Genomic DNA, 27,049 nt, shown 5'->3' with positions numbered 1-27,049 from the left:
AAATAAATGCAGCATCAACAAATGTAACACACCTTTATACGGTTAAAGTAAGATTCCGGTACATAAACAGATGTAACACGCCATTGCCCGGTAAAATAATATTCCACAACCATGGATTGTCCTAAAATTCCTGCAGCTTCACCACCAAAGTCACTACCTACCTCACCTATAAGTAGAGTTTCCCTGAATGAAGATTGGGTTCTTTCTATACCATATTATCAACACCTTATGGATTTACTTGAGATCCAATACAACAAAACATATACTATATGTCATCAACTCTAAAATGTGTTTTTTCTTATTTATTATCTGTAAAATTGGAGCACACCTTAGAGTCAGCAGCAGTAAACAGCCTTATGGGCATGAGTGTGGCTTTAGTAGCTGCACATAAACAATGTTATATCTGGGGCTCTGAGATGCTTCTCCTGGGCAAGGCTGGCTTCTGTTTCTAGGAGTGGTGTAGTATATACAAGTAGCTTATAGATAGAGCTTAAAGAACAGAGGATAATTTTTAACTCTATCATTGTTTTTATAAAAATGTAAAATTGAGTCAGGAAAGAGCGATTAGCAGAAATTGTCTTTTACATGTTTTATGCTACACTGTCAATATTATGTAATGTTGAATGATGATTGACAAGGCTTCATTCTTGCTTCTCTTAGTGGAACGCTTGTTCCCCTTCATAAAGCACTTAGAGTCATTTCTAATTTTCATTGAATTATATGTCATTCTAAACCACTAAGGGAATCTTAGGTGATGCCTCAGTAAAAACTAGCTAAAACCTGGCAGCACAGTAAATGAACTCCGGAAATACTAGTGTTTCTCCTGAGAAACCATTTCAACAGCAAGATGCCTGCATTTTACATCAGATTTTTCTCTATTATTTCCGGTAATAGACAGAATCAAAATTTGGACATTGACAAGAAGCATATATCTGAAAAAAGTCCAATTCATGTTCAAGATGAAACCCACAGCAAATTTGTAGGTCTGTCATTGTCTGTGTCGTAGATTGTTCGCTTTTACAAGACTGAGTTTCTGTGTTTATTTTTCAATTTTAGTCATGTTTTCTAAATGATTAGTTGCTATATAATCTATCCATAGTATTGTGTACATTATGGTGTAGAATAATTCAATACATGTATACAGTGTGACATGATCAAATTAGAGTAAGTTGCTGTTTTCTTCATCAACTATATATGAGTTTCTTTGAAACAAATATAAATTGAGGAACAAAAAAATTGTAAGTTGAATCTAGTAATTAAATGTGTATCTATGAAAACCGGTGATAAATACTTATTCTTGAAAGAAGAATATAGAGTGCTTAAGAAATGAAAAGCAATTGCCTGATGTGATTTTCCATTTTATGTATCTCAGTCAGAGGAATTTATTGCCCTTACTTTCTAAGACAGTTGACATGACCCGGTACATGATGGACTCCTTCAATAACAGTCCCCCAGGGCAGGCAGACATTTGGATAAATATTTAATTAATAGTTGACTTCAGGCCAACTTGTCCCAGGGATAGCAAAGGACACGGTTTTGTATTTCTCCTCTCATTCAGTTCTCGAATTTTCCCTATGGAGTAATAAATCTGAAATTTATATTTAATTCACTTAATACTTATGCTCTGCCAACTGATATAATTTGAATGTGTTCCCACAGAATAAAGTCTGCCAGTAACTCCAGTAGAATGCACACTTGAATATTTCGCATGAGCTTTCCTTCCTGTTCTTTTAAAGTTTTCAAAATAAACAAGTATACATTTCTTCTATTAAAAAAAACTTGCTCATACATAAAAGTGCACACAATATTTTTGCTTTCCAAGCCTTGCGCTGAAGATTCTTTAGCGATTGCTGTATAACCTTCTGGCCTTCAGTGTTGTGCACAGTTCTGTCTCTAGACCCTGAACTTAGCTCTTTTGTAGGGTATTTTTGTTTGCTTCTTATTCAGTATCTTTCCCTGGAGAATTGATAAAGGGAATGAACAAATTGGTACTGCATAGAAAGAATTTGACTTGTGTATAGCTCCCAGTATCAAAATTCTAATTACCAATGCCTCAAGGTTTCAGGCTTTCCTGTGGCCTAAAGGAAGATAGTATAGATAATCCCAAGCTGGTGGAAGAACCCCACCATCACCAGAGACTAGGATTCCTTCATGTTTCCACACCATCCTCTAATGCATGGTACTTTTCCTGTAGTGCTGGTAAATACGCAACAGCTGGCTGGTGTAGTCTCTCTCATGCCTTTATTTGGGAAGAAAAGAAGAGGACAAAGAGAAGACAAAAAAAAAAACACTCCATTGGTTGGAAAGTCTCACCCAAATTCAGCTGTATCTCCTTGACTCTCATTAATGGCAGTGAAGTTGGGCAACTATGATGGGCACATTATGATGCTGTGTCATGCTGGGAAGAGTGGCTACTGAGTGGGTGTGGTTTTCAATGAAAATGGCCCTCATAGGCTCGGAGGGACTGGCACTATTAAGAGGTGTGCTCTTGTTGGAGAAGGTATGGCCTTGTTGGAGAAAGTATGTCACTAGAGGAGGGCCTTGAGGTTTCAAATGGTCAAGCCAGGCCCAGTGTCACTCTCTTCCTGCTGCCTGCCAATCCAGATGCAGAACGCTCAGCTACAACACCATGCCTGCCTGCATGCTACCGTGCTTCTGCCATGATGATAATGTTCTAAACCTCTGAGCCTGTAAGCCAGCCCCAATGCTTTTCTTTATAAGAGTTGCCATGGTTGTGGTATCTCTTCACAACCATAAAAATCCAAATTGAGTCAGTGTGTAATTCACAGGCTCTGGCACAGAAACAATCTTTGTTGTTACATAGCTGTCTTCATCTAATCAGAGATAGACTCCTCACACAGTTAAATTCCCCACCCATGGGCTACAAACTACATTTGTAATGGTGCAAATAAAATGTAGGTTTGTAAGGACTTCATTTAAAAAAAAAAGAGGTTATTTTATCTCCTCATCCTTAAGAACAGGTAATAGTCATGTTATTATACAAAGCCATTATTAAAGTAACAGTTTCTGCTTTTCTCTGTATTTAGTAAAATGTCATTGTTGACATTTTCTTTAGTGAGGACATGCCCCCATCTCCGCCAGCCCAAACATGGCTACATCAGCTGCTCCACTGTGGAAATGTCCTACAACACCCTGTGTTTGGTCACCTGTAATGAAGGATACAGGTTAGAAGGAAGTGCTAAGCTCACCTGTCAAGGAAATGCCCAATGGGATGGTGCAGAACCGCGGTGTGTGGGTAAGTGGCCAGAAGGTGTGAGGTGTGAGCAGTTCATTTGTTCAGGATTCTGCAAGGAACTGGAACAGACCACATTCTCCTGAAACATACGAACATGTGCATATGCATATCTGTGGAGCTGTAGATGCATTGTCAAATACATTGTTAAATCACTCCAATCCTTCTAGCAGGAATCCTGAAGGATCATCCCATCTTTTGAAAAGTTCAGCAGTCACTTTTCTGTGTGTCATGCATGTCTAGTCCATAAAGCATACCATCAAACAGTCCAGGCAGCAGCAGTTTCTTGCCCAAATAACTAGCGTTGTCACACTGAAGGCAAATTCCATAACAAGTTTCTTCAATGCCCATCAACCTCTCTGAAGTAATTGGTGCTACCAGAAGTAGACATGTCTCACTGCCGAGAAAAGTCTATGTTCTTAAAACATTTTAAATGCCATATTCTGTAGGTCTTTGACGTGTTGAAGATTAACTGAAATATATCTCTGCATATCTAGGAAACCTAACTAACACAACTACAAGTTTGATATTATAAATTACTATCTATTAATTTGTAATTTTAAATTATACATTACATTTTTAAGTGAGCTGCACAAACACAATACCTCAAACAAGAGTAAAAATATACATATTAGAAAATTGTCCTTAACTTTGTATCAATAAATCAAAGTCCATACCAATGTAAAGTATTCATTTCTATATCATAACCCCCTTTAAATATTTATAAACAATCATTTTGGGAATTTGGGTATAATTTTCTCCAAACTGCTTCCTGATGTTTGTTGGGCAAAGTATTCTTAGGGTACACAGATACCTTTCAGGGGGTCTTGTTCCATCAAACCACATTAGCCAGGAAGAAATCCACAGGTTCTCATCTTCTGTGGAAACAAAAGCAGAACCTCTTTTCCAAGTAACATATCCTTAGACTCAAATTTTGAAGTCAAAATACCTTTATGTTGGTTTAACTTAGCAGCCTTCAGAATCAAATGTCTCTTTGCAGTCAAAACATTTAATGAAAACACAATATATACATAATCAAGACTCTCTTGTGTATATTCCATCTTTATGTGGCTTATTTTTTTATTCCTTTAATCAATGACTGTCTATACTCTTTTATATTACTTTTACTGTCTCTTTAAAGACTTTGTTTTCCAAAACTATTTATTATTTTTTTATCTCTGCCAAGCCTATGTACATTTTTAAACACACTGTGTCTTGTTCAGAAGTCTTTTATTGTCTATATCTGTCTTTATTGCATATCTGTAATCATTTTCTGACCAGGAGTGCCTTTTTTTTTAATGCTAAGCAGGTATGGCTAGGACCAAGTCCACAGTCCTGCCTGTTTGTTCCGCCCAGTCCAACATGGCGGAGATACATTCACCACCTCTATGAGCCATGCTCACCGCCCTAGCTCCAGGGACACAGTGGTTTTATATCACCATTAAGCAACTAGTAGCACTTTGCTCACAAACCCATTTAAATGCAGGACCTCCCAAAAGAGCCAGAGTTCATTCTGCCAGCACAAACCAGGAAGCTGTTTTTAAGAAAGCCTCACAGTTTTTGCTGCTTATGCTGAGTCAGGAAGCCTTCTCTTAAAGAAGCAGCACCTCTGCTCACTGCCAGCAAACAGAGCCTATCTAAAGAAAAAAAAAGGTGACTACCAAGAAGCTGTGCTTCACTCTGTTCTTTTGTGCCTAGAATTCCTTCCCAAGCTCTCTCAGTTTTTATGTGGATGGATTTGCCCCACACTGGTGCCATTTTGTAAGCAGCAAGTCCTCATTTTTTTCCTGGCCACCCAGACCTGAATAATCACACAGAAACTATATTAATTACAAAACTCTCTGGTCTATTAGCTCAGGCTCCTTATTAACTAATTCTTCTATCTTAAATTAACCCATTTCTATTCATCTGTGTATCACCACAAGGCTGTGGCCTACTAGTAAGATTCTGGAGCATCTGTCTCCTTTAGCAGCTGCATGGTGTCTCTTTGATTCAGTCTACTCTATTTATCTCTGTTCAGATTTCCTGCCTGGCTTTACTCTGCTAAGCCATTGGCCAAAACAACTTTATTCATCAACCCATAAGAGCAATACATATACAGAGACTTTCAAAGATTTTTTTTTAAACTTTTTTTTATTTATTTAACTTTATTATGTTTGTTGGTGTGAAGGTGTCAGATCTCATGGAACTGCATTTTCAGACAGTTGTGAGCTGCCATGTGGGTGCTGGGAATCGAACCCGGGTCCTCTGGAAGAGCAGTCAGTGCTCTTAACCGCTGAGCCATCTCTCCAGCCCCCTCAAAGTTTTGATATGATGGAGAAATAACAAAAGATGGTCGGGGGATATAGCTCAGTTAGTAGAATGCTTGCCTACCCTGTAGGAAACCTGGGGTTTCATCCCACATAAAACCAGGAGCTGCAGTCTATGCTTTCAATCCCAATGCTAAGGAGATAGAAACAGGAAGGTGAGAAGTTCAAGGCCATTCTTAACTGCCTGGCAAATTTGAGGCCAGCCCAGACTATGTGAGGCCCTGTCTCATAAAGACAACAAAACACAAACAAATTAAAGAAGAAATAACCAAAGAGATAGTTCCACACTTTTTAATACATTGTACACACAGTGTCACACGCAATCACTTATGTGTGGGGCATGTCAATCTAAGGTAGCACAGTTATACTTGGGGGTGAGGTAAAACGACTGTTGTTTCTATTTTGTGGACATGCCAAAGATGTGCTGTCATTTCTCTGCAACAGAACGCCACTGCACTACCTTCCAGAAGCCCAAGGGCGTCCTCATATCTCCACCTAGCTGCGGCAAGCAGCCGGCCAAGCCTGGGTTGATCTGCCAGCTGAGCTGCCGCCCGGGGTACGTTTTGTCTGGGGCCAGAGAGGTGAGCTGTGCCACATCTGGGAAGTGGAGTGCCAAGGTTCAGACCGCTGTGTGCAAAGGTAGGTGCCTGCATGGGGCAGGAGAAAAACCAGATTCCTACATAATGGCATATGAGTGTCAGATAGGGTTGCCCCTCTGTGAATTTCACTGCAAGTCCATGGTAAAATGGCAGGTAAAAAACATGTAAGAACTAGAATGGCTTCTGGTTCCAAAGAGTGAATTTATGCAAATCCAGCTGGGAGAGAATGACGGAAGAAACAGGAAAATGAAGATGATGCTAGGGCCAGAATCAGCCGAGAGTTCCCTTTGGGAGATGGTGATGTATGAAGAACCTCTGATGCCTGCTGGACAGTGCTGGCTCACAGGAATGGGCCACAAGCACTTTGAAGCCTGCATCTTGCTACATTATTGTTTACCCCACAGCAAGAGCAACCCAGGGTGAAAAAAAAGTGTTAAAAACAAGAGTCTTGAGAAGTAAAAAATAGTGTAGATATTGAGTCCTCCAAAATAAAAATGTGTGTGTGTGTGTGTCTATGTGTGTGTGTGTGTGTGTGTGTGTGTGTGTGTCCTGCTCCAGAAGATGAGGGGAAAGTATAAAAATAACTGCTTGAGTGGATATTATTGAAATGTCACTATTTTGAAGTATCAAACTGAAAATCCCTTGGGAATAAACAAGTACTAAATAAGAAACTTGAATACCTCAACTGATCAACCCAAAGAGATTGATTTTAGAATTGTGAATGAGATCGAGGAGCACAATGCTTACATCATGAAGAGAACCAGAAACTGAACCGGAAAGGGATGAGTTTCCTTTTTGTCCTTCCTACTATAGAAAAGCCTCCCTGAAAGATCTGGGACTTTAGCCTGCAAAGCCCCTGAGCATTGGGGCTGACAAACTTCCTCTGAGGATAAAGCCTAAGTTGCAGAGTCTGTGAGGCAGAAAGAGAAACTCTACCAAAGAGCTGAGTCTGATTCACATTACAGAGAGAAAAGCAACCGTGCCTCAGGAGATGAGGGGAAAGTAAATAAAAAGCAAATTTCAAATCCAATCAAACTATTACTTAACTAGAAATGAAAACTGCAATGTCGTTCTTTTTTCAGATTATCGGTATGCAGCTGTGCATCTTCATAGGGGAAACAGAAAATGAATAAAATTCCAGAGAGGCAGTGAAATGAGACACGGTATAGGCAATTCAGATCTATCCGTCTGGGAAATTGAGCAGCCCTCATTCACCATCGTGTAGAAATAAAAGATGTATTCTAACCCATAACAAGAAGTTGACTTCAATGCTAGCAGGCTTAATTCAGCTCTTGTAGTGTGTAAGCTTTTCCATTGTCAAAAGTATCATTAGCTTTAATTTGTTGTTTGATAGTACCTTCTGGGGCTGCTAATTAATTCTGATCGACGGCCCCATTTTTGAGTGTACTTTCTGCCCCTGTCAGCTTTCTTTTTCTTCCATTTATTTCTCTGTTTCATTCAAAAGACAAAACATTGACCAAGTTCCTACTGTATGCCAGGCACTGAATAAAACAGCATGGAGAGAAATACTCATTTCCTTCAAGTAAACAGGCGAGGAACTTCTGTTTCGCCATGGCTTGCTGAGTTTTCTGTTTGGGAAGAACAGAGGCTATGAGGGCTCAGGGAGTGAGCATGCCAGGTGGTTGGGAAGAGCCAGGGGCAGCTTTCGCACTTAGGATGAAAGGACCTGCAGCTGCTCTTGGCCAGGGTGCAGGGGAGGATATGGTTGGGCATTAAGGCAGGCAAAGACAAAGAGAAGAACCAAGGCAAAAGACCAAGTACAGGGCAGACTACAGAGTTCCACGGGCTCACAGCAATCCCATGTGAAGCATGAGTTCCCAACAGTGGACTGCGAATGTAGGCGGGCCCAGTTCAGGAGGCTCCTAAGCCACCTAAGATAAACTATGCAAAGTAGTTGTGCCGTCCTAATAATTGGTAATCAGCATATTAAAAATTATAAAGTATTAATAAAACCTGTTTGACCACCTTTTAAAAATAATTTAGAAGTACATGTCAGGGTGTGGTGTTTAATTGATTTGTGTTTTTTTTTGGGGGGGGGGGAATCAGATGTGGAAGCTCCACAGATCAGCTGTCCAAAAGACATCGAGGCTAAGACTGGGGAACAGCAAGACTCTGCCAACATCACCTGGCAAATCCCAACAGCTAAAGACAACTCTGGAGAAAAGGTAAGGTTGGCTTAAACATCCGCATCCCTTCTGAATGGACTCTAAGCGCGGAAAATTGGTGTACCCTAGTGACGTACAGTACTGTCTCTCTAGTTCACGCTAAATTCTAGTGCCTCATCTGAGAGAACCGCCAGCGTTGTTTTTAAATAAAAATATCAGATAAAAATCGGACAGAAATTTTTCATTCCCTGAGTTTGACATATTGTTCTTTCCATTAAGACCCATCATTGATGATTCTTCGCTCCATGGGTAGTTCTAAAAAAATCTAAGAAAAGAAAGCTGTCGAATCCACCTGGATTCCTAGTCATGGACATATCTTTTCAAGAATGGATGGCATATTGACCAAGCTGAAGGGTGGGCTGCCAGCGTTTCTTACTGAGTGCTCCTAAATCCAACCTTCCTTGGTATTTTAACCTTATATGTACTCTCACTGGCTACCAGTGACCAACCATCAGCTGCTAGGGAAGAGCTTCATTTAGGAATCAGGAATGCCGTCTCCTGTTACAGCTGGGCTGTGTCCACAAGTAGGCAGATAATGTTAAACAGTATTTTGCTTTCACAGCTGCATGTAAATATATGTAAACCTTCCAGGCAGGATATATTGGGGGCAGGAAGCAAGACAATAATAATTGTCCTGACAATATAATTGAATATATTTACATTCAAAGCAGCTTTTAAAATTCCGACCTCTGGGACTAAACGTAAGGAGATGTCCTTGGGTACTATGTGACTACTTTCTAATAAACGTACAGTTATGCGCCATCCTCACCAATACCAAGCAAAAAGGGGTGCATTTTAGGATCTGATGAGACACTGCAGGTAAATGTAGCACCTGTGTGTCTACAGATGGAGAAACTATGCATCGGTTAGTCTCTGAGAAAAGTCAGCCCAGCCAGCATCAACAGGAAGCATCTCTTCATTTCCCCTGTTTGCTTTTCAGCAGGCTCTCAAAGGCTGTGCCAATACATCACTGTCTTTCATTCCCTGCTGCCAAGAGAGCCAGGATGGCTTCAGTGTTACCTTGGTTTTTCTCAATAACTTCTCATGTTCTTATAATCAATGCATACAGTTGAGTACAAATCACTTCCAGTACCTGACTCTTGACTCCCAACCCAGTCATTGTCACCTTGTCAGACAGTTCATCTCCTACAACAAACGCTAGCTGGAAGAACATGCAGAATTTCCTGGGATAGCCACATCCAGGTATGTGTGGTCCTTTTAGGAAAGCTCTGTATGTCGGGAAGAGTGGATCCAAGGAAGCAGGATATTGCACAAAAGCAGTGCCTGTCCTGGTTCAAAGGATCCTGTGCTGTTCAGAGGCACGGAGGACCAGAAATCCTGCCTAGGAATCTGTGGCTTGTTAGCTCAATGCCCCCTGTTCAGCAATTCAGACATTGCGTCAAAGAAGAGCCTCCTGCCACTAAAGGAGGCTCTCAGTAGTAAGATGGCCCTGTGGACATTCGGTCTCAACATCACCGTCATTCTGTCTGGTGACACTGAAGTAAGGTGACTACATTTAGCCCGTCTGGTGAGTCAGGATAATCTTCTCATTGTATGATTCTTAATTCAGTCATATCTTCTAAATGCCTTTTTCCATGTAAAGTAACATTCACAAGTTCTGGAGGGGACATGGATATCTTCCAGGGACTGTTACTGGGCCTACCACAGTGGAGAATAGCTCAAATGTGCTTAAGAGACAGGAAATAGAAGGGTCCATTTTTGGAAGGAGAAGTTGGGTATACAAGGAAAAGCTATCGTGTGTGGCTCGTGGTCAGAAAATGGTCAGACTCAAAGCACAGTTGGCAAGGTCTGCCAGAGAGGAAGAGATTCTGCAAGTTTGAGGAGAGAGAGGAAGATAGCGCCCATCAGAGAAATACAACAGGATTATTGGACAGTGTTCAGTTCGATCTGAGATCAGTGATCATTCACTCTAGCGAGATTAATCTACACGGTCATGTTAATATCTTCAGAACCAGTAGGATATTTTAGAACAGACGTAAGGGAGCAGGTGAGGAGGCTTTTCTGCAGCAATATAGAATAGCAAAGAGAGACAGAGGCAAGGCAATTCCAGAACTTACAGTAACAGTGCACAACAAGACACAAACTCAAAGCGGGTAAAAGAAAGAAGGACTAAGTGAGGCTTCTGTGAGAACCCTTTTCTAGACTGCTGCCTTGACCATTCCTCGGGACAGTTTTAAAAGGGGGTTATTGGTGGGAACATAGGATGCTAAATTAAAGATACACTGCAGTCAAAACTATAACTGTGTGACTCAGCTTGAACAAACTCAACTGGAACAGATACCAATAGAAAATAACTATCTTTCCCTGTCACACACAGGCTTGGTGGCTTGGTTACTTTGGGATAGAAAAATAACTTCTTTCTGTAGTTAAAAATCCACTCTCAAGGATTAAAAAGAAGAATCTCGCTGTCTAAATAAAAATTTGAATCTCATATGCACTTCAAAGCTTTATCCTGCTGTTGCCCAGAGCTGACCCAGGGGATTGGAAAGTTGGCTCTGTGGTTGCTCTTTTATTTATTCTATGTCACCACCCCTGCTTGGGCTTCCCTAGAGCCAGAGTTGGTATAATTGACAGGATCATGGTCATGCAAAAAATGTCATTGTCCTCCAGACCCGGTGAATGCTTCATTATATGGCAAAGGGATTCTACAGGCATTAGTAGACAATAGATTTCTTATTGTCTAAATGAGCCCTGCTTGATTACCACATCCCTTAAGAAAGGAGCACCAGTCCCAGCTCTAGCTAGAAAGAGATGTTCTGGGGGAGGAGGAGCTAGAAGATGCGGAGTGAGAAGGGCTGTGTTTGCATCGCTGGCTTTAGAAGCTGGAGGGAGGGTCCATTCTGGAAGTCCATTCTGGAAGCCTCTGTGCTAGAAAAGCAGAGAACCAGATTCAGCTCTACTGATAACCTTGATCTCAACCTTTTATGAGCTATGAGCATCTTGATTCTTAAGACCGTGGCAATAAGTGTGTGCTGTTTGAAGCCACTGAGTTTGAAGGACTGTGTTATGACAATAGGCAACAGTTGAGCGAGGAGCGATTTTGAGACAGGTTCACTTTCCCCTTTAATTAATGCTGTTATCATCTCAATATCACTGAGATACTCAGAGAAGTGAGCATGCAGTTACTGCCTTTCATCCCTCCAGTACACAGAATCTGCTGAAGACCTTCCTTGCAGGGTGCCCTCTCTCTGCCTCATACAGTTCCTGGACATACACTGTGCTCTAGCAGAATGTTGTCTGCCCACTCCTTCAATTCCTGTGTTATGGTTCGCAAGTTCTTAATGCCGGAAGGATCTAAGGCTAACTCGTGATTAGCATCTGTATTAGCATCTGTATCTGTTGCTGATAAAACACCAGGACCAAAAGCAGCTTAGCGGGGAGGGGGAAAGCTTATGTGGGGCTTATGATTCCAGAGGGATAAGAATCCATTATGGTTAGGAGGCATGGCAGCACTCTACAGGCATTGTCGAAGCTGATTGGTCACATCCTCAAACACATCAACAAAGCAGAGCGTGACTCGGAAGTAGGGTGAGGCTATGAACTCTCAGAGTCCACCCCCAGCGATGTACTTCCTCTAGAAAGTCTACACTGTCTTCCCAAACTTGGGATCAAGTGTTCAAATACCTGAGCTTCTGGAAACAGTTCTCCTTGTGACCACCGCAGTGTCCTTTCTCCCTCGCCACCCACATTGCTCGGCCAAACCTCCTGCCTGCATCATTCACCCGAGGAAGAGCAGGCACCTGTCTACATTCACATCTGTCCCTAAACTCCAAGAGACGGAGGCCAATCTCACTGCAGTAGAGAGACTACGTGGGTTTCCACGGCCCAGCAAGCTTCCATCTATAGGTGGAGGGCAGAAGCCCACACAGCTCAGTCTGCACTATGGGTGTTCTGCAGGATTGTCTGAAGCAGCCACTCCATTTGAGGCAGACACTCTCCCTGTGGATAAAACAGAAGTTTCCAGAACTCTACCACAGCGAGCCCCTGTTTCCACAGAACCTCTCAGCTCCAGTGTGTTGATGGGAGTGCGGGCCACGGACAGCTTGAGTATCAGCTCCTGCCAGCTTGTCTGTTCAAAGGGGCTCTTGTAGAACATGGCACTATTTGGTCTCTATAATCCTCTGTTCTGGGACTTTAGTTACAAGCACGTACAGAAAAAAAAATATACAGTCTTTTAAATAACCTTCTCAAAATATGTAGAAACCCATAATTATTTAGTTCTCAATAGGGAAGAAGTGTAAAATTACTGGTTGAATCTCTCCCAAGCAAAATAATCAAATTTATTAGTTGATCTTCTTAGCCATTTTAGAGTTTTGTTGGTTATAATGTGCAATTCTTATTCCAATTCATTATTGGTTAATTATTAGTTATTCACATTATGTATATTCCCTTCCCAAAATTATAACTTTTCATGTTTGTTTCATAGCCACAGTTATGAGCCCTTTTAAGAGAAAGTCCACAGTCGTGAGGTTGTGGGGTTTGCAGCCAGTCCTTTAATAGCAGGGGACCAGGACTTTCCTTATTTGTGATGGCTTAAGATTCATCTTTTGTTTGGTGTGTTTAAAATTCTTTCCTTCAAAAAAAGGAGAGAAAGAGGGAGAGAGAGAAAAAGAAAGAGGGAGAGAGAGCAGTAGTAAGTTTATAGAACTTCCACATGTCCAAGAGCTCTCTTATTCCAGGCTAACAATTAAGGATAAAGAGAATTTGGTAGGAGGTGATATGCCCCCACTGGGTCTTGTGGAAGTTTTTCACTGTGCACAGAATTGTCTAAGAGTTTCTTAGGTACTGGTCACCCTTTATTGATTTTTCCTCACACATCAAGAGCCCTTTCTGTACTCTCTGCAGCCATACCTTCGGTTTCTTCAGCTCAGTTTTCTTCTGTATTTTTAGAGTATTTCCCTCCTCTTCTCGTTCTACTTGCATTTCCAAGGATGTCCGGATGTTTCCTGGGAAGATGTGAATATTAACATTTATTCACCCCCAAATAGGGCACCGAGGAGAGACCAAAGGAGCAATGCTACCTGTCTAGCTTGGTAAAAGAGTTTACTGTTTTAGTGGCCCACAGGCAGCTGTGTAACCAGAAAGTCTGCCCAGCCTGACTGACCGCTCACAAAATCTGCCTTCCTAGAGGTCACTGCCCAGTCTGCCCTTGTCACCATTGGAGTATTTTCTCCCCAGCAATTGTTGTTTTGCTTTGTGACCTACTGGGTTTCATCAGCTCCCCTGACCCACCTCTGGAGCATGGCCAACTTGCCAGTGACTACAGCACTGAAGACAATGATTTCGTGACCACTGGCAGTCCTCAGCTGACATTCACTCCCATAGGAGGGGCCATTGTGATAAGCCCCTCCCATACCTATGACTGAATGCTGAATATCTGAGTCTGTGGCACACGCCTTTAATCCCAGCACTCGGGAGGCAGAGGCAGGCGGATCTCTGTGAATTCGAGGCCAGCCTGGTCTACAAGAGCTAGTTCCAGGACAGGCACCAAAAACTACAGAGAAACCCTGTCTCGAAAAAAATCAAAATTAATTAATTAATTAATTAAAAAGGTACCATCGAATTCATACAAATGCTTACCAAATCACATCATAAAGGACTCTCTGAGCTTATTTGAAATAGATTTTACAAAATCTAATGGAAAACAAGTATATTAAATACCCTAAAATAAAAACATGACTGAGGTAAAAGCCCCATCCTTCTCACTTAGCACAGCTGAAGTTATTTAACATAGACCTGAGAACCCTGACACCAACACCACATCCCAGACAATGGGAATGCAAGCTACCACACTTTAGGAAAGAAATTTTAATACAATGTTGATCGTCTGAGGTCAGGCAGGTCTATGCCTGAAGAGATATTATAAGGAAATAGCAAAAAAATATGTTTAAATTGGTGTATAAAAGCTGGCCTGGATCTGAAAAAGCCTGGGATAAAACTGGACTCACTGAACATAGCGGACCGTGAGGACTACTGAGAACTCAAGAACAATGGCAATGGGTTTTTGATCCTACTGCACGTACTGGCTTTGGGGGAGCCTAGGCAGTTTGGATGCTCACCTTACTAGACCTGGATGGAGGTGGGTGGTCCTTGGACTTCCCACAGGGCAGGGAACCCTGATTGCTCTTTGGGCTGACGAGGGAGGGGGACTTAATTGGGGGAGGAGGAGGGAAATGGGAGGCGGTGGCGGGGAAGAGACAGAAATCTTTAATAAATAAATAAATACATAAATAAAAACTGTTTCCAAGAGTAAAATTTGGAACCCAAATTAGAAGTTCTTCAACGTATCTTTCTGGAAGGAATTATATTTCGTACAGAACATGAGGGGGTATTTAAAAGCCATCTTAAATCCAGAGATCACTCGAGAGTATAGAAATGGTCTACTGTATTATGCTTGAAACATATGGAGCAGTATGTATGCCACCTGTATGAACTGTGGAAAGAGTAGTTAGAAATTACACCCCAAGGAAGTGCCTCCTTCCCCCCTTCCTCTTTATGAAATACTGTATCATCCCATTCCTTTGCTGATAGCATATAAATCAAAAGAGGATAATTGCACTGCTGACCTTGTCAAATATTTATGTCTCCGTCAGGTGCCAGTCCATGTCCACCCAGCCTTTACCCCACCCTACCTCTTCCCAATTGGAGAAGTGGCCATCACCTATACCGCAACCGACTCATCTGGTAACCAAGCCAGCTGCACGTTCCATGTCAGGGTTATTGGTAAGTCTTCTCCAAATCATGCGGGTGGTTTACAAAAACAATCAGTGTCCTCTGCCCAGTCTTTCCTCCTGGAATTAAAACCATCAGGTCCCTTTCTCACTGAAGCCCTACGTATCCTGTAACTGTCACTGTGTCTATTTCTTGCCAGGTGAGCACTTTGGAAAGTTCCGGATGGCTGCTACCTCTCTCTTCTTTCTTACCATTTATCCCCAGTCATTCAAGCCTAGACTCTGTTCCCTTTATGCCTTAGGATTGTATTATTGCCAAAGTTGCCAGCAATCTCTTCTGCCATTCCTGTGATCCCCTTCTAGACCTATGTTTGAATGTTGAACATCTGAGATTCTTAATCATTTTTTAAAATACATACAGATGTTTATGAAATCACTTCATAAAGGGTTCTTTAAGCTTATTTGAATTTTTAAAAAATCTAATGGGAAACAAACATATTTCACTATAGAAGTACTTTTACTCAGGTGTCATTTAACTTTTCAACCTAACAACAAATATCAAACTTGAAAAATACTTTAAACTTGTCAAAGGTTATGATGTTTATTATATAACATGCTGTCATATTTTTCTGAAAGAAATTATACTTTATACAGAACACGATGGCGGCATTTAAAAGTCATCCTGAGATCCAAAGATCAAGTGTGCTCGGACTGTGCAATTTTCAGTTCTTATTTTATAGGATCTTTCCTCAGAGTTTATTGTTAGTCACTGCTTTCTTGCCAGCATTTTCTTCTCCCGTGGCTTCTCTGTAGTCAGTCTTTGCTGGGTATTCCCTCCCCTCCCCCCCCCACACACACTTGTCTTAAGTATTCTTCTTTTTCTCTTCTCTAACCCTTTGGTCCTTCTGTACCTACAATTCCATTTTTAAATGTTCATCTAAAAACAGATACGCTTAGATGATCTCGGAATGTTGATTTGTAATTTCTTTGTGGGTAAATGATGACTGCTTTCCAGACTCCACGGTTAACCAGGAGTTGACTTGACTCGGTGTTCTCAAAGAGCTCTGACCTGCGAGGAGCATTTCTCCCTTCTTTGCTTTATTAAGCTCTTTGCTTTGAGTGCCTGCTAGGGGCCAGGTGCTGTGCTGTCCAGAGGAGACTTGCGTATGAACAAAAGGGACTCAATTGCTGGTTTATGATTGGCAATCTAAAACCCCTAAGCCAACATTACTATACTCATGAAATGGCAAGTGAGCAAAAAAGACAGAAATTGAGCATCTACATGTAAAATATAGGTTAAAACAGAATTACATATATTCCGGGGGTACAACTCATTTGATTTCAGAATGTGCTTTTATGCACAGACCCAAATGTCTTGGCCTTAGTGCCAAGTGTAGTTAATAACTACAAGTTATTAACTTAATAACCTCAGGTGAATTCCTTAAGTTTGTCTGGCCTATGTCTCACATAAAAAATATAGTAATTTGTACTCTCTCCTTCAGACTTCAAAGGTGTATAATTAAGAACACTTTGAACATGTAAAATCTATAACCAGATTGTAATTCCTTCCTGTGAAATTTCTTTACTGTCATATATATTTTATATGTGTGTGTATATATGTGTGTGTGTGTATAAATATATATAATAATTTCACTCCATTCAATCAGTACTTTAAAACGTGGATTCCCATCCTACCTCAACGTCATCTATTCCAGGCACACTTCTGTGGTTGTGATAAAACACCCTGATCAAAAGCCATTTAATGAAGGCTAGGACTTGTTTGGAGTATAATTCCAGGTTACGAGTTAATCACTGGGAGGGAAGTTGAGGCAAGAACCAAAGCAGCTGGTCACATCACATCTGCAGCCAAGAGCAGAGAGAACCAAAGCAGCTGGTCACATCACATCTGCAGCCAAGAGCAGAGAGAACCAAAGCAGCTGGTCACATCACATCTGCAGCCAAGAGCAGAGAGAAGCAAATGCACCCATGCTGCCTGCTCGCTTGCTTCTGCTCAGCTGGCTTTCTTCGTGCTCACACAGTTCAGAACCCCTGTTTAGGGAGTGATACCACCTACAGTTAGGGTGCGTCTCCCCATTGTTGAGATGGGAACCAGAACAGTCTCACACAGGCAGGCCCACAGCTCATGGCCCCTCAGCTGAGACCCAAATGATGCTAGGTTGTGTCAACTGACGGTTAAAACTCACCAGCATGCCACCCTTCGATCTGAATTCTAATGTGTAGTAATCGAACTTGAAGGTCACAGTCTGTGCTTCCAACCATGCTTGACGGCTCATCTTTAATAAGCCAGTTAAAGGAGTCAGATCAGTATCAGAAAGAAAAAAATTAATTCACTGTGGCCACATTGGAAAGATGGATAAAGAGATCCAGCAAACCCCCCAAGTCTGTCTCTGAGGCCCTGAAGTGAGGTTAGAGTTTAAGTGATTGACCAAGCATCTGAACATCTAAGAAGTTCACTTCAAAGAGTGGCCCCACCCACCACTGACCCATCATTTGCTGGGCTTCGGCCTCATCCTGGAAGATGTCCAACAAATTGTTAGCGCTGTGTGAAATCTCTTTCTGGGAGACAAGCTCCCTCTCTGGCTGGTGCCTTCCCCTTCTCCGAGCACAAGATTACCTGGGAACTTTTAGGGTCTGCTACTTCACTGTCTGCTAAACTGGGAGGTACAGGGGTTTCCTTGGAAGACCTTCGTTTCTACCAAGCTGGTTACAGTTGTTCTAAAGAGCAGTCATGACTTCTTTGTCCGATTCTTTGTTCTGCAGACGTGGAACCACCTGTCATAGATTGGTGCCGATCTCCACCTCCAATCCAGGTCTTAGAGAAGGAGCACTCTGCCAGCTGGGATGAGCCTCAGTTCTCAGACAACTCTGGTGAGGATGCACAGACCTTGTCAGCTGGGTACTGTGCTGGCCAGACTTTACTCTTAAAAATGTCTTCAGATGGCAAAATACATAACAGCTAAGAAGAATGAGAAATGGCACCGATTAGCGTATTTTGATACACATGCAATTGAACATTAGCATCTTGCTTGGCTGTTGGTCTCTTTATTTAATACTCACTGGGCCTTATTAAACCTTTGCTAGGTTTTGAACATACAGGTTTTAATGGGTTTACTAAATTGAGTCTATGGTGTCCTGGAAATATAAAAGATGAGTTCCTGATGGCATCCCCAGTCAAATTCTGTGTATTCACTTTCATTCCCAAGTGTTAGATGAATAAATTACAACAGGTCATAGGAAGGTTGGAGGAAAGCCAAGCAAATGTCACTGAAATTCATTTTTAAAACTTTCCCTCAGTCGGGCGGTGGTGGCGCACGCCTTTAATCCCAGCACTCAGGAGGCAGAGGCAGGTGGATCTCTGTGAGTTCGAGGCAAGCCTGGTCTACAAGAGCTAGTTCCAGGACAGGCACCAAAGCTACAGAGAAACCCTGTCTTGAAAAACCAAAAAAAAAAAGAAAACTTTCCCTCAGACAACAAGAAAAGTTGGATCAGTTTCTTAAACTGTCAATATTCTAACAGAGCGAGTCAAAGATACTTCTGTTCATCAAAAGTCCTTAATTTTGTAGGACTTTTGAGTCTATTGTTTCTCTGCTACAGCCCAAGTATCAAATTTTGTATTCTCTAGTAGCAGACAAGCCACGCTAAGTGGCTTGCTCAGCCAGTTTGCACGAACTGAAAACGAAAGCGCCTCAGATGAAAGGGCAATGTCAGAACTGTGGAGGGATGAGACTCAGGAATCACACCTTTTCTTCCCATCCTAGGGGCTGAACTGGTCATCACCAAAAGTCACACCCAAGGAGACCTCTTTCCTCACGGGGAAACTGTTGTGTGGTATACGGCCACTGATCCCTCAGGCAATAACAGAACCTGTGACATCCACATTATCATAAAAGGTACTCTCTCCTCTCTCCGCCAGACCCTCCCCCAGCCTAGCTGTCCTTTGGTCTGTGTGATCACTGCCGTCCTCTGTTTGGGGGTGGGGGAGATAGGCTGTGAGTGCTGAGTCTTCAAGTGACCCATTGTAAGTTTCCAGTTAGCACCCTTGAGCTTATGACAGGTCTTTTTTGAGGGTGGCCCTTAATTCCTGTGTTAACTAAAGAACCAGTTAGAAAGGGATTTCTTGAGTTGTCTTAGACGATATGGACTGGAGAGCCCAACTGTGGTTCCCGCACACTTGTGTGATGCAGAGAATCCAGTCATTGCTCAATTCAAGAAACTGGAAGCTTGAGGGTGTATCCTGCATCCTCCGGATGCAATCCCAGTCCAGTGATGAAGGCCTGGAAGTTCCTCAGAGAGTCACTGGGATACTAGAGGGCTGCAAGAACCTGGAGAGATGGCTCAGAGGTTGAGAGCATTGCCTGCTCTTCCAAAGGTCCTGAGTTCAATTCCCAGCAACCACATGGTGGCTCACAACCATCTGTAATGGGGTCTGGTGCCCTCTGCTGGCCTGCAGGCATACACATAGACAGAATATTGTATACATAATAAATAAAAAAATATTTAAAAAAAAAAAAAAAAAAGAACCTGGGTGCGTCCAGGAGTGACATCAGCAATGGCAGATGCACTAGTTCCGGAAGAATGGACCTACCTGCTTGCTTTCTCTTCCTCCCTTTATCCCGCCCCGCCTCCCAGCTTATCGGACAGGACTGGTGTATTCAGGGCAGGTCCTTCCCCCTGTTGATGACTCTCCCATTTGCCAGTCACCTTCTCTGACATTACTAATAGTGTAGGCGTCACTCCACCCAGTCAAGTTCACAGTCAAGGTTCACCATCCCAACTGCAGCTTTCTGAACCTTTCCCCCTGACAATGCAAAGCGTTGCTTAAAAGACCCCAAAGATGTCTTTGCCACATAATGTTACCCAGGTTTTTTTTATTCAAGCACTTATGCCAGAAATGACAGTGTAAGGTCAGATATATGTTTACCTTCTCATAAAATGTGCAGGACTCCTCACTGCACATGGGTACAACCATCCAATGTCTGCCTACAATACAAGGAACCAAAAGTAGTCAGTGCCACTCTCCCAGCTGAGGACCCTTGAGAAAATGTTCCTAGGGCTAACGGGAGACAGGAGGAGTTCTTAGCTCGGCTTTAATTCCTGGACTATGCTGCCCCAGAACTATAACTGAATAATACAGTGTTATTTTGACACAGGTTCTCCCTGTGAGGTTCCCTTCACCCCTATAAACGGGGACTTTGTCTGTGCCCAGGACAGTGCTGGAGTCAACTGTACCCTGAGCTGCCGGGAGGGCTATGATTTCACAGAAGGCTCTATGGAGAAGTATTACTGCGCCTTTGAAGACGGTGTCTGGAGACCGCCGTATTCTACTGAGTGGCCAGACTGTGCTAGTAAGTTCCAGTTCTGCATCTTTCCAAGGGCACCATCGTGTGCTTTTCTGCGCATTACACAGAAAAAAAAAAGTGCTTTATAATGAGAATTAGCAGGGAGGGTGTCATGAATCGGCAAGGTGTATGGTTTAAAATATTAGTCACCAGAGTCTTTTGGAGAGCGGGTAACTATCTTGCCCAGGCAGAACTATTTTGAGTTACTTAAAAATGCTTGAAGAAGTTTATGAACATGAAATTCTCAGTGTGAAAGCATGAATATGAAGTTTCTTAGTGAAAGAGCTTATGTAACTTAATATCCAATGTAGGTGATATAATACAGTAGATTGTGTGGTGTTTTTAGATTTAACTTTGATTCAGAGCTGCTAATTCTAAGAGTGGTGGTAAGTGGAGAGTGTGGGGGGGGTGCTAGGGCTCGAACTCCTGGGTTACAACATCCTAGACTTTAGAGTCTACAGTGTACAATGCCCACAATGCATATTTGCTACAAGAGCAAAGTTGCCTCTGTAGAAATTATACTTTCAAAGATTATGACTACACATAACAGTTAAAGCTTTTAAATGTCTGTTAGTTGAAAATAAAAACACATGATAAAAACTTATATCAATGCAAACAACTTTGATGTAGTCAAGATCAAAGGATCTCTTAGTCTCCTCAGTGCTCCTTTTCTCATAGAACTGGAGGTTACAGAATACTCGGTCAAAGCAAACTCATTTGGGCAGAGGAGCCCAGCGTCACCGGGCTGTGGTTTACTGTGGCCAGTGGATGCCTGGAACCCTTCACTGCTACCTCTCCACAGTCTTATAAATCTTGTCAGAAACAAAAGAAAATCAACTTTAAAATCCTTCTGAAGTTGGCATACAAAACATTAGCCGTCACTGTGCAATTGCCACGCATATGTCATGACCCTTTGTAGAACTGGTCCTCCTCTGGGATCCCGGTTTAGATTCCGTTTTCTCATAGCTAAACCTCTGGACTGGAGATATAGGTCAGTGATAGAGCATTTATCTAGCACAAGAACGAGAAAGGGGAGGAGAGAGGAAAAGAGGAGAGGGAAGGGAAGGGGGGGGAGTAATTGCATGTGTCTTGGAAACTCTACCCAACTGAAGCTGCATCCCCTAAACTTTTCTAGTAAAACGTTTTGCAAACCACGGGTTCAAGTCCTTTGAGATGCTGTACAAAACAACTCGCTGTGACGACGTGGATCTGCTTAAGAAGTTTTCGGCAGCGTTTGAAACCACCCTGGGGAAAATGGTATGTCACCAGGGGGCCTTGGCTCTATGAGGGACACTTAGGACACCACTAGGCTGTCTTAACTTCTCTGGATTGTTTGCAACTGTCGTTCCTAGTCCTGAATGTGCCTGTCTTTAGGATCCAAATTCGTATGTAGAATTACTCATTGAGTTTAGACTTCTGAATTCAGTCTGCATTAAAATGTTAAGTTTTTGAAATACCATGAACCAAAAGGCTTAAAAAGAGTTTAGGATCTTCGTGATTTAAAAATACTTGTCTTATTATTTAAAGTCTGATAGAAAATGTCCAAAATTATGTTATATTATTTTATGATAAGAATAATCGAACTTTTAAAGATCTTCTTTTTTGTTGTTGCATTTTGGTTTGATTTTGGGGTTTGAGAGAGGGTCTCAGGTAGCCCACCCTGGCCTCTAACTCACTATGTAGCCAAGGCTGGCCTTGAACTGCTGGTCTTCCTGCCTCCACCTCCCTAGGAATGGGATTACACTGCAGCATTTCTCAAGCTGTGGGCCACAACCTCAATGGGGTTGAACCTAAGACCGTCTTCATATCAGGTCTTTATATTATGATTCATAGCAGTAGAAAAATGAGTTATGAAGTAGCAATGAATATATTTTGTGATTGGGAGTCAACACAACATGAGGGCCTACATTAAAGAGTCACAACATTAGGAAGGTTACAGACATGTACCGCCATACCCAGTATGTGTTATGGACATTGTATCCAGGGCTTCATGCGTGCGAGGCAAGCACTCTAGCACGTGAGCTACATCCCCATTCAACAGGATTTTCTATTTTATGTGGTTTTGGTTTCGAGACAGCAGCGCAATGCACGTAACTGAATCGAATGTCTAGAAGGCAGGAAACGTGCTTTTGTCTGCCAGGATGGATGAAGATTTGTGGATTTGCTAATACACATTTTAAAGCGCAGCTTGCGAAATGCCAAGTGTTGTTATAAAGATGTCCAATGTATTAGCTGGCATAGACTTAACAAGCTCTTGTTTTAAAATGTTTTGCTTAAGTTGGTAGAACCAAATTCCCAATAGGAAAATCATAGACATAATTGCCAGCAAATAGAGGGAACACTGTGTTCATCTGGTCATTGCGAGTACAGGGCAAGGATACACTCACAGCATTGCACCCTAGCCCAAACTATTCCTCAAGTAATAAATAGAACTCACAATTGAAAACTGTGTCGAAGTGACTGTGTCGAAGTGGCTTTCTTTTGTCTAAAACAAACAGTAATAGGTTAAAGATAGTAAAAATGGAGCAGAATGTGTTATTAATGTACATTCATTTAATTAGTATTTAGTCAACGTCTATGTTTTATGGGATTAAGCTGGTCAAGCCTTATGCACTCAGATTTCACATCCTAATGAATAGAGGATTAATAAATTACAGAGGAACTATGCAGCAGGCCAGGTGGCAAGTGCTACAGGATAAAACAATGCAGAGTGTGGGAAATTTCACCAGCAAGTATCCTGTTTGAAAGAGGATTAAAGGGATAAGATGCTGAGCCAGGCAGAAGAAACAGCAAGCACAGAGGCCCTGAGGCAGGAATGTGTTTGGGAATCTGAAACCCTACTGAGTTCAAAGTGGCAAGAGCAGGTGTAGCGAGGGTAGTGGAGCAAGTTAGGGTAAGAGATGCTCCAAGAGTTCATGTGAGGTAGAGAAAACAAGAGTGACAAGGAAAATCAGACTGTGGGGAGCCATCGGAACCACTGCCAAGACTCCCTGCACTCTGTGATGGAAAGCCATGGACATAGGCCAGTTTTCTCACCACCTCGGTCAGTAGGAGGTGCAGAAGGTAGGAGCGTGTTAGATGATCACACAGAAAACTAAAGGGTGTTGGCTTGGGTAGCATTAACAATTGCGAGAAATAGGAGCATTGGAGGATATCAGCAGACTCTGTTGATCTAGCTGAGGGACAGGATGCAGACTATGAAAGGAAGAGAACAGACAGACAAAAGCACAGCTGTAGGCTGTGTGCTCCCATGTGGGCTGGAAGTGAAGGAAAGAAGAACCTTCACTGACTTTCATTTGACTCGTGGAACAAAAGTGATCACCAGTGTACAGGGATGGGGAATAGGGGAGAAGAATGAGGAGAGAGAAAGGCAGGGCAGTTTTTATTTGACCTTAACTGACCTTGAGTGAAATGTGATAGGATTGGAAAAAGCAGAGGTTGGAGATTCTCTCAAGCCATAGTCAGGTGAGAAGGGGGGGGGGTGGAAGGACAGGTGGATGGGGGGGAACAGGTGAGAAAGGAAGTAGTCACTTCAACCTGTTTACGGTTATTTAGCAAACAGAGTAAGAAGGAACCCAAGTGAGCAGGCATTTCCCAGGAAGGGGTTATTTCACAGGAATGGACCGTGGATGGAATCTAAGACAGATAAAGGGAAGATGGGAGGGGCTGAGGGAGAGAGAAAGCAAGAGACTTCACTCAATACAAACTCCAAGGAGGCCAAAGAAGTGCTGGATTCTTGAGCAGAGGAGAGGATGGTGTTGCTGGTGGTGACATAAAGTGGCCACAGGAGTGGTGACGTCAGACAACTGGAGGACAAGCGAGAAGAGGAAGCTAAGGGATGGGAGAGCAGCCAGGAGCGAGAACGATTGAGTAAGAAATGGTGTTCACAACAGCACAGCTACAAAGGACAGCGAGGGCGGAGCTGGCAACCTTCCAGGCTTCAAGGAGGCAACAGGGAACAGGATGACCTAGAAATAGGAGGAAAGTGTAGGACGATGCTTCCACTTGCAGACCTGCAAGATGTGGGTTTGTGATGGTTCCAGAACCATCCTCTGAAAAAATAGTCCCGAAATCTGGAAAGTTGTGCTTCATTTGGAGCAAAGATAAAGAGAATGTAGAGAAAATATGACTTTGGCAACTTTTCTTTTACTGCCTGAGTTTCAGGGAACACAAAGGAGAGCTGGGGAAGAAGAGGAGAGGAAAACAGAACCTTACAGAAGGGAGTTGCCCTAGTTAAGTTAGGGTTTCTTTCCTTTTCTTTTTCTTTTTTCATTTTCTTTTTCTTTCTTGGTTTTTCGAGACAAGGTTTCTCTGTAGCTTTGAAGAGCCTACACCACCATGGCCCAGCCTAGTTAGGGTTTCTATTGCTGCAAAGAAACACCATGACCAAAAGCAAGTTGGGAAGGACAGGGTTTATTTGGATTACACTTCTACAATATAGTCCATCATTGAAGGAAGTCAGGACAGGAACTCAAACAGGGAAGAAATCTGGAGGCAGGAGCTGTTGCAGAAGCCATGGAGGAGTGCTGCTTACTGGCTTGCTCATCATGGCTTGTTCAGTCTGCTTTCTTATTGAACCTAGGACCACCAGCCCAGGGATGGAGGCATCCACAATGGGCTGGGCCCTCTCCCATCCAGTCACTAATTAAGAAAATGCTCTACAGCTTTCTCTTACAAAGGGATTTTCTCAATTGAGGGTCCCTCCTTTCAGATGACTCTAGCTTGTGCCAAGATGACATAAGATTAGCCAGCACAGGGGTTAAAGAATCTATACCATGGTAGTCTCAAGTCAGAGTCCTGGGCTTCCTCTGGTGGGTGACAGAAATGGAGATTAAAAAGTCTGAGTTTAATCCTGATGGCCTGAGACAGTGAGAGGCTGTAGGTGAGAGGGAGGGGAGAAGGAAAGGAGGAGAAAGAAAGGGAGGGAAGGAAGGAAGAAGGAAGGGAGGAGGGAGAGAGGGAGGGAAGGAGGGAAGGGAGGGAGAGGGGAGAGAGGGGGGAGGGAGGGAGGGAGGGAGGGAGGGAGGGAGGGAGGGAGGGAGGAAGGGAGACAAAGAACTTTTCCTAACATGTAGAGTTCTGGAAACACGAAGGGCCTTTCCTCTTCTCTGGCTAATGGGAAGTGAGGTCCAGGAGAGCCAAGAGCTCAGTAGAAGCACAGAGGGGATGTGATTTCCATGCTCTTCCTCTTCCTCTGCAGGTCCCGTCCTTTTGTAGTGATGCTGGTGACATTGACTGCAGACTGGAGGACCAGACCAAAAAATACTGCATCGAATATAATTATGACTATGAAAATGGCTTTGCAATTGGTAATGGCATTATGTAGCAGTGGTGGGGTGCAGGATGGATCAACAAAATGAAATTACTCCATAGGAGTGGTGAAAAAGAGAAAAAGAAATTTAGCTTTTATTAATTTATTCTTCAAGTGTTTTAGGATGGCTATATAATTTGATCATGTAATAATTCATTATGAATATCATAAATTTTGGTATGAAATGAACCACTTTCAAATATTAGCCAAAGCGCTTCAGGATAAAGGTCACCTTGTGATGGCAATTTAAAAATTGGCTTATCACATAATGTAATCATAACAGTCAGAAAGTATTTAAGCAGTGATTTTTATCTGGCATCCATCCAATTGGCCTTGCAAGTAAGCCAATGATTCAAAATAATTATACATGAGACGTATCCATATTTCTCACCCAGGTTATAAAATCCAGTTATTAAAATCTAATATCTAAGTCTAAGCATAATTTCAGTCCAAATAGACTGAAATTTTCTCTCCAGGAGTTTCTAAGTCTGGTAAATCAATTTTCCATAATTGTCCCATAGCAGTTGTGGGGAACTATGTAGCTGAAATCACTAAAATATCGACCCCAGCTTTTTACATACATACAGAAAGCAAACAAATCCTTGAAGACAGTTTCCCTAGGTGGCAGGCTCATGAACACAGCAAGTCTGTAAAGGACATAATTAAGGTCAGTGTGGCCAGGACAACATGGATGTCACTTAATTGGCTGACACACTGGGGTTTTGTAATGAGTCAGATATTAAACCAGGCGCTGCATATAAACTGTCCCATCTTATTACAGACAATGAAGTCAGGCTCATTTCTCCATCTATTAATGAAGGAATCAGAGTTCAGAAAGATGAAAGCAGCTGGCCCAGGTTATACAATCGCGCGTCACACCTCATGGAGTGAAAATCTGGTGTCTGGCTGTTAATCACAGCGCCAGCAGGGGCACCTCGCAAGTCACACACAGCCATGTCTTCTCCAGCGACACTAACATTACAAGCTGCCCTTGCCAGCTTCCCCACCTTGAATACAGGAGGCAGATCTTTTACTATGTTCATTAAGCTTATAAAGCCATTTTTAAATGGAGGAAGGATATAGAAGAGAAATAGGAAATGATGAGACTCCCGTACCTCCTCCCTATTTCCCTCTGAGGTGAGAATTATCACCTGGGAACTGAAAGATGCCAGAAATCCTATATACTCTCAGAGGTAAATGGGTAATGGTCTCTAAATTAAAAGCAAAATACCCCCACAATGACAATTTAAGGTGATGGGCCAAATCCACTGTACGCCGGGGGCAATTGAATAGTTACTGCAGGCAATTTGACTTGTGACATTAGAACCTGAACACGGAG

General features: G+C 42.4%; 1 protein-coding gene across 1 annotated transcript in view; it reads left to right on the top strand.

Moving 5' to 3' along the window:
• The window catches only part of Svep1 (sushi, von Willebrand factor type A, EGF and pentraxin domain containing 1), a 154,486-nt gene that overhangs the window by 60,435 nt on the left and 67,002 nt on the right, over window positions 1-27,049 (top strand). The window contains exons 6-14 of the mRNA XM_041657727.1: window positions 3,077-3,256; window positions 6,007-6,201; window positions 8,229-8,347; window positions 14,962-15,091; window positions 17,821-17,928; window positions 18,819-18,950; window positions 20,211-20,405; window positions 21,535-21,656; window positions 25,600-25,708. Coding sequence (XP_041513661.1) covers window positions 3,077-3,256; window positions 6,007-6,201; window positions 8,229-8,347; window positions 14,962-15,091; window positions 17,821-17,928; window positions 18,819-18,950; window positions 20,211-20,405; window positions 21,535-21,656; window positions 25,600-25,708 — 1,290 coding nt within the window. The remainder of the gene's footprint in view (window positions 1-3,076; window positions 3,257-6,006; window positions 6,202-8,228; window positions 8,348-14,961; window positions 15,092-17,820; window positions 17,929-18,818; window positions 18,951-20,210; window positions 20,406-21,534; window positions 21,657-25,599; window positions 25,709-27,049) is intronic.

Source organism: Microtus oregoni, unplaced genomic scaffold, assembly GCF_018167655.1.
Source record: "Microtus oregoni isolate MIOR12 unplaced genomic scaffold, Mior012 000008F_ref0000371, whole genome shotgun sequence".
In the NCBI taxonomy this organism is placed as follows: Eukaryota; Metazoa; Chordata; class Mammalia; order Rodentia; family Cricetidae; genus Microtus; species Microtus oregoni.
The sequence above is the reverse complement of the archived record's forward strand: the minus strand, read 5'-3'. Positions and strand labels throughout refer to the sequence as shown.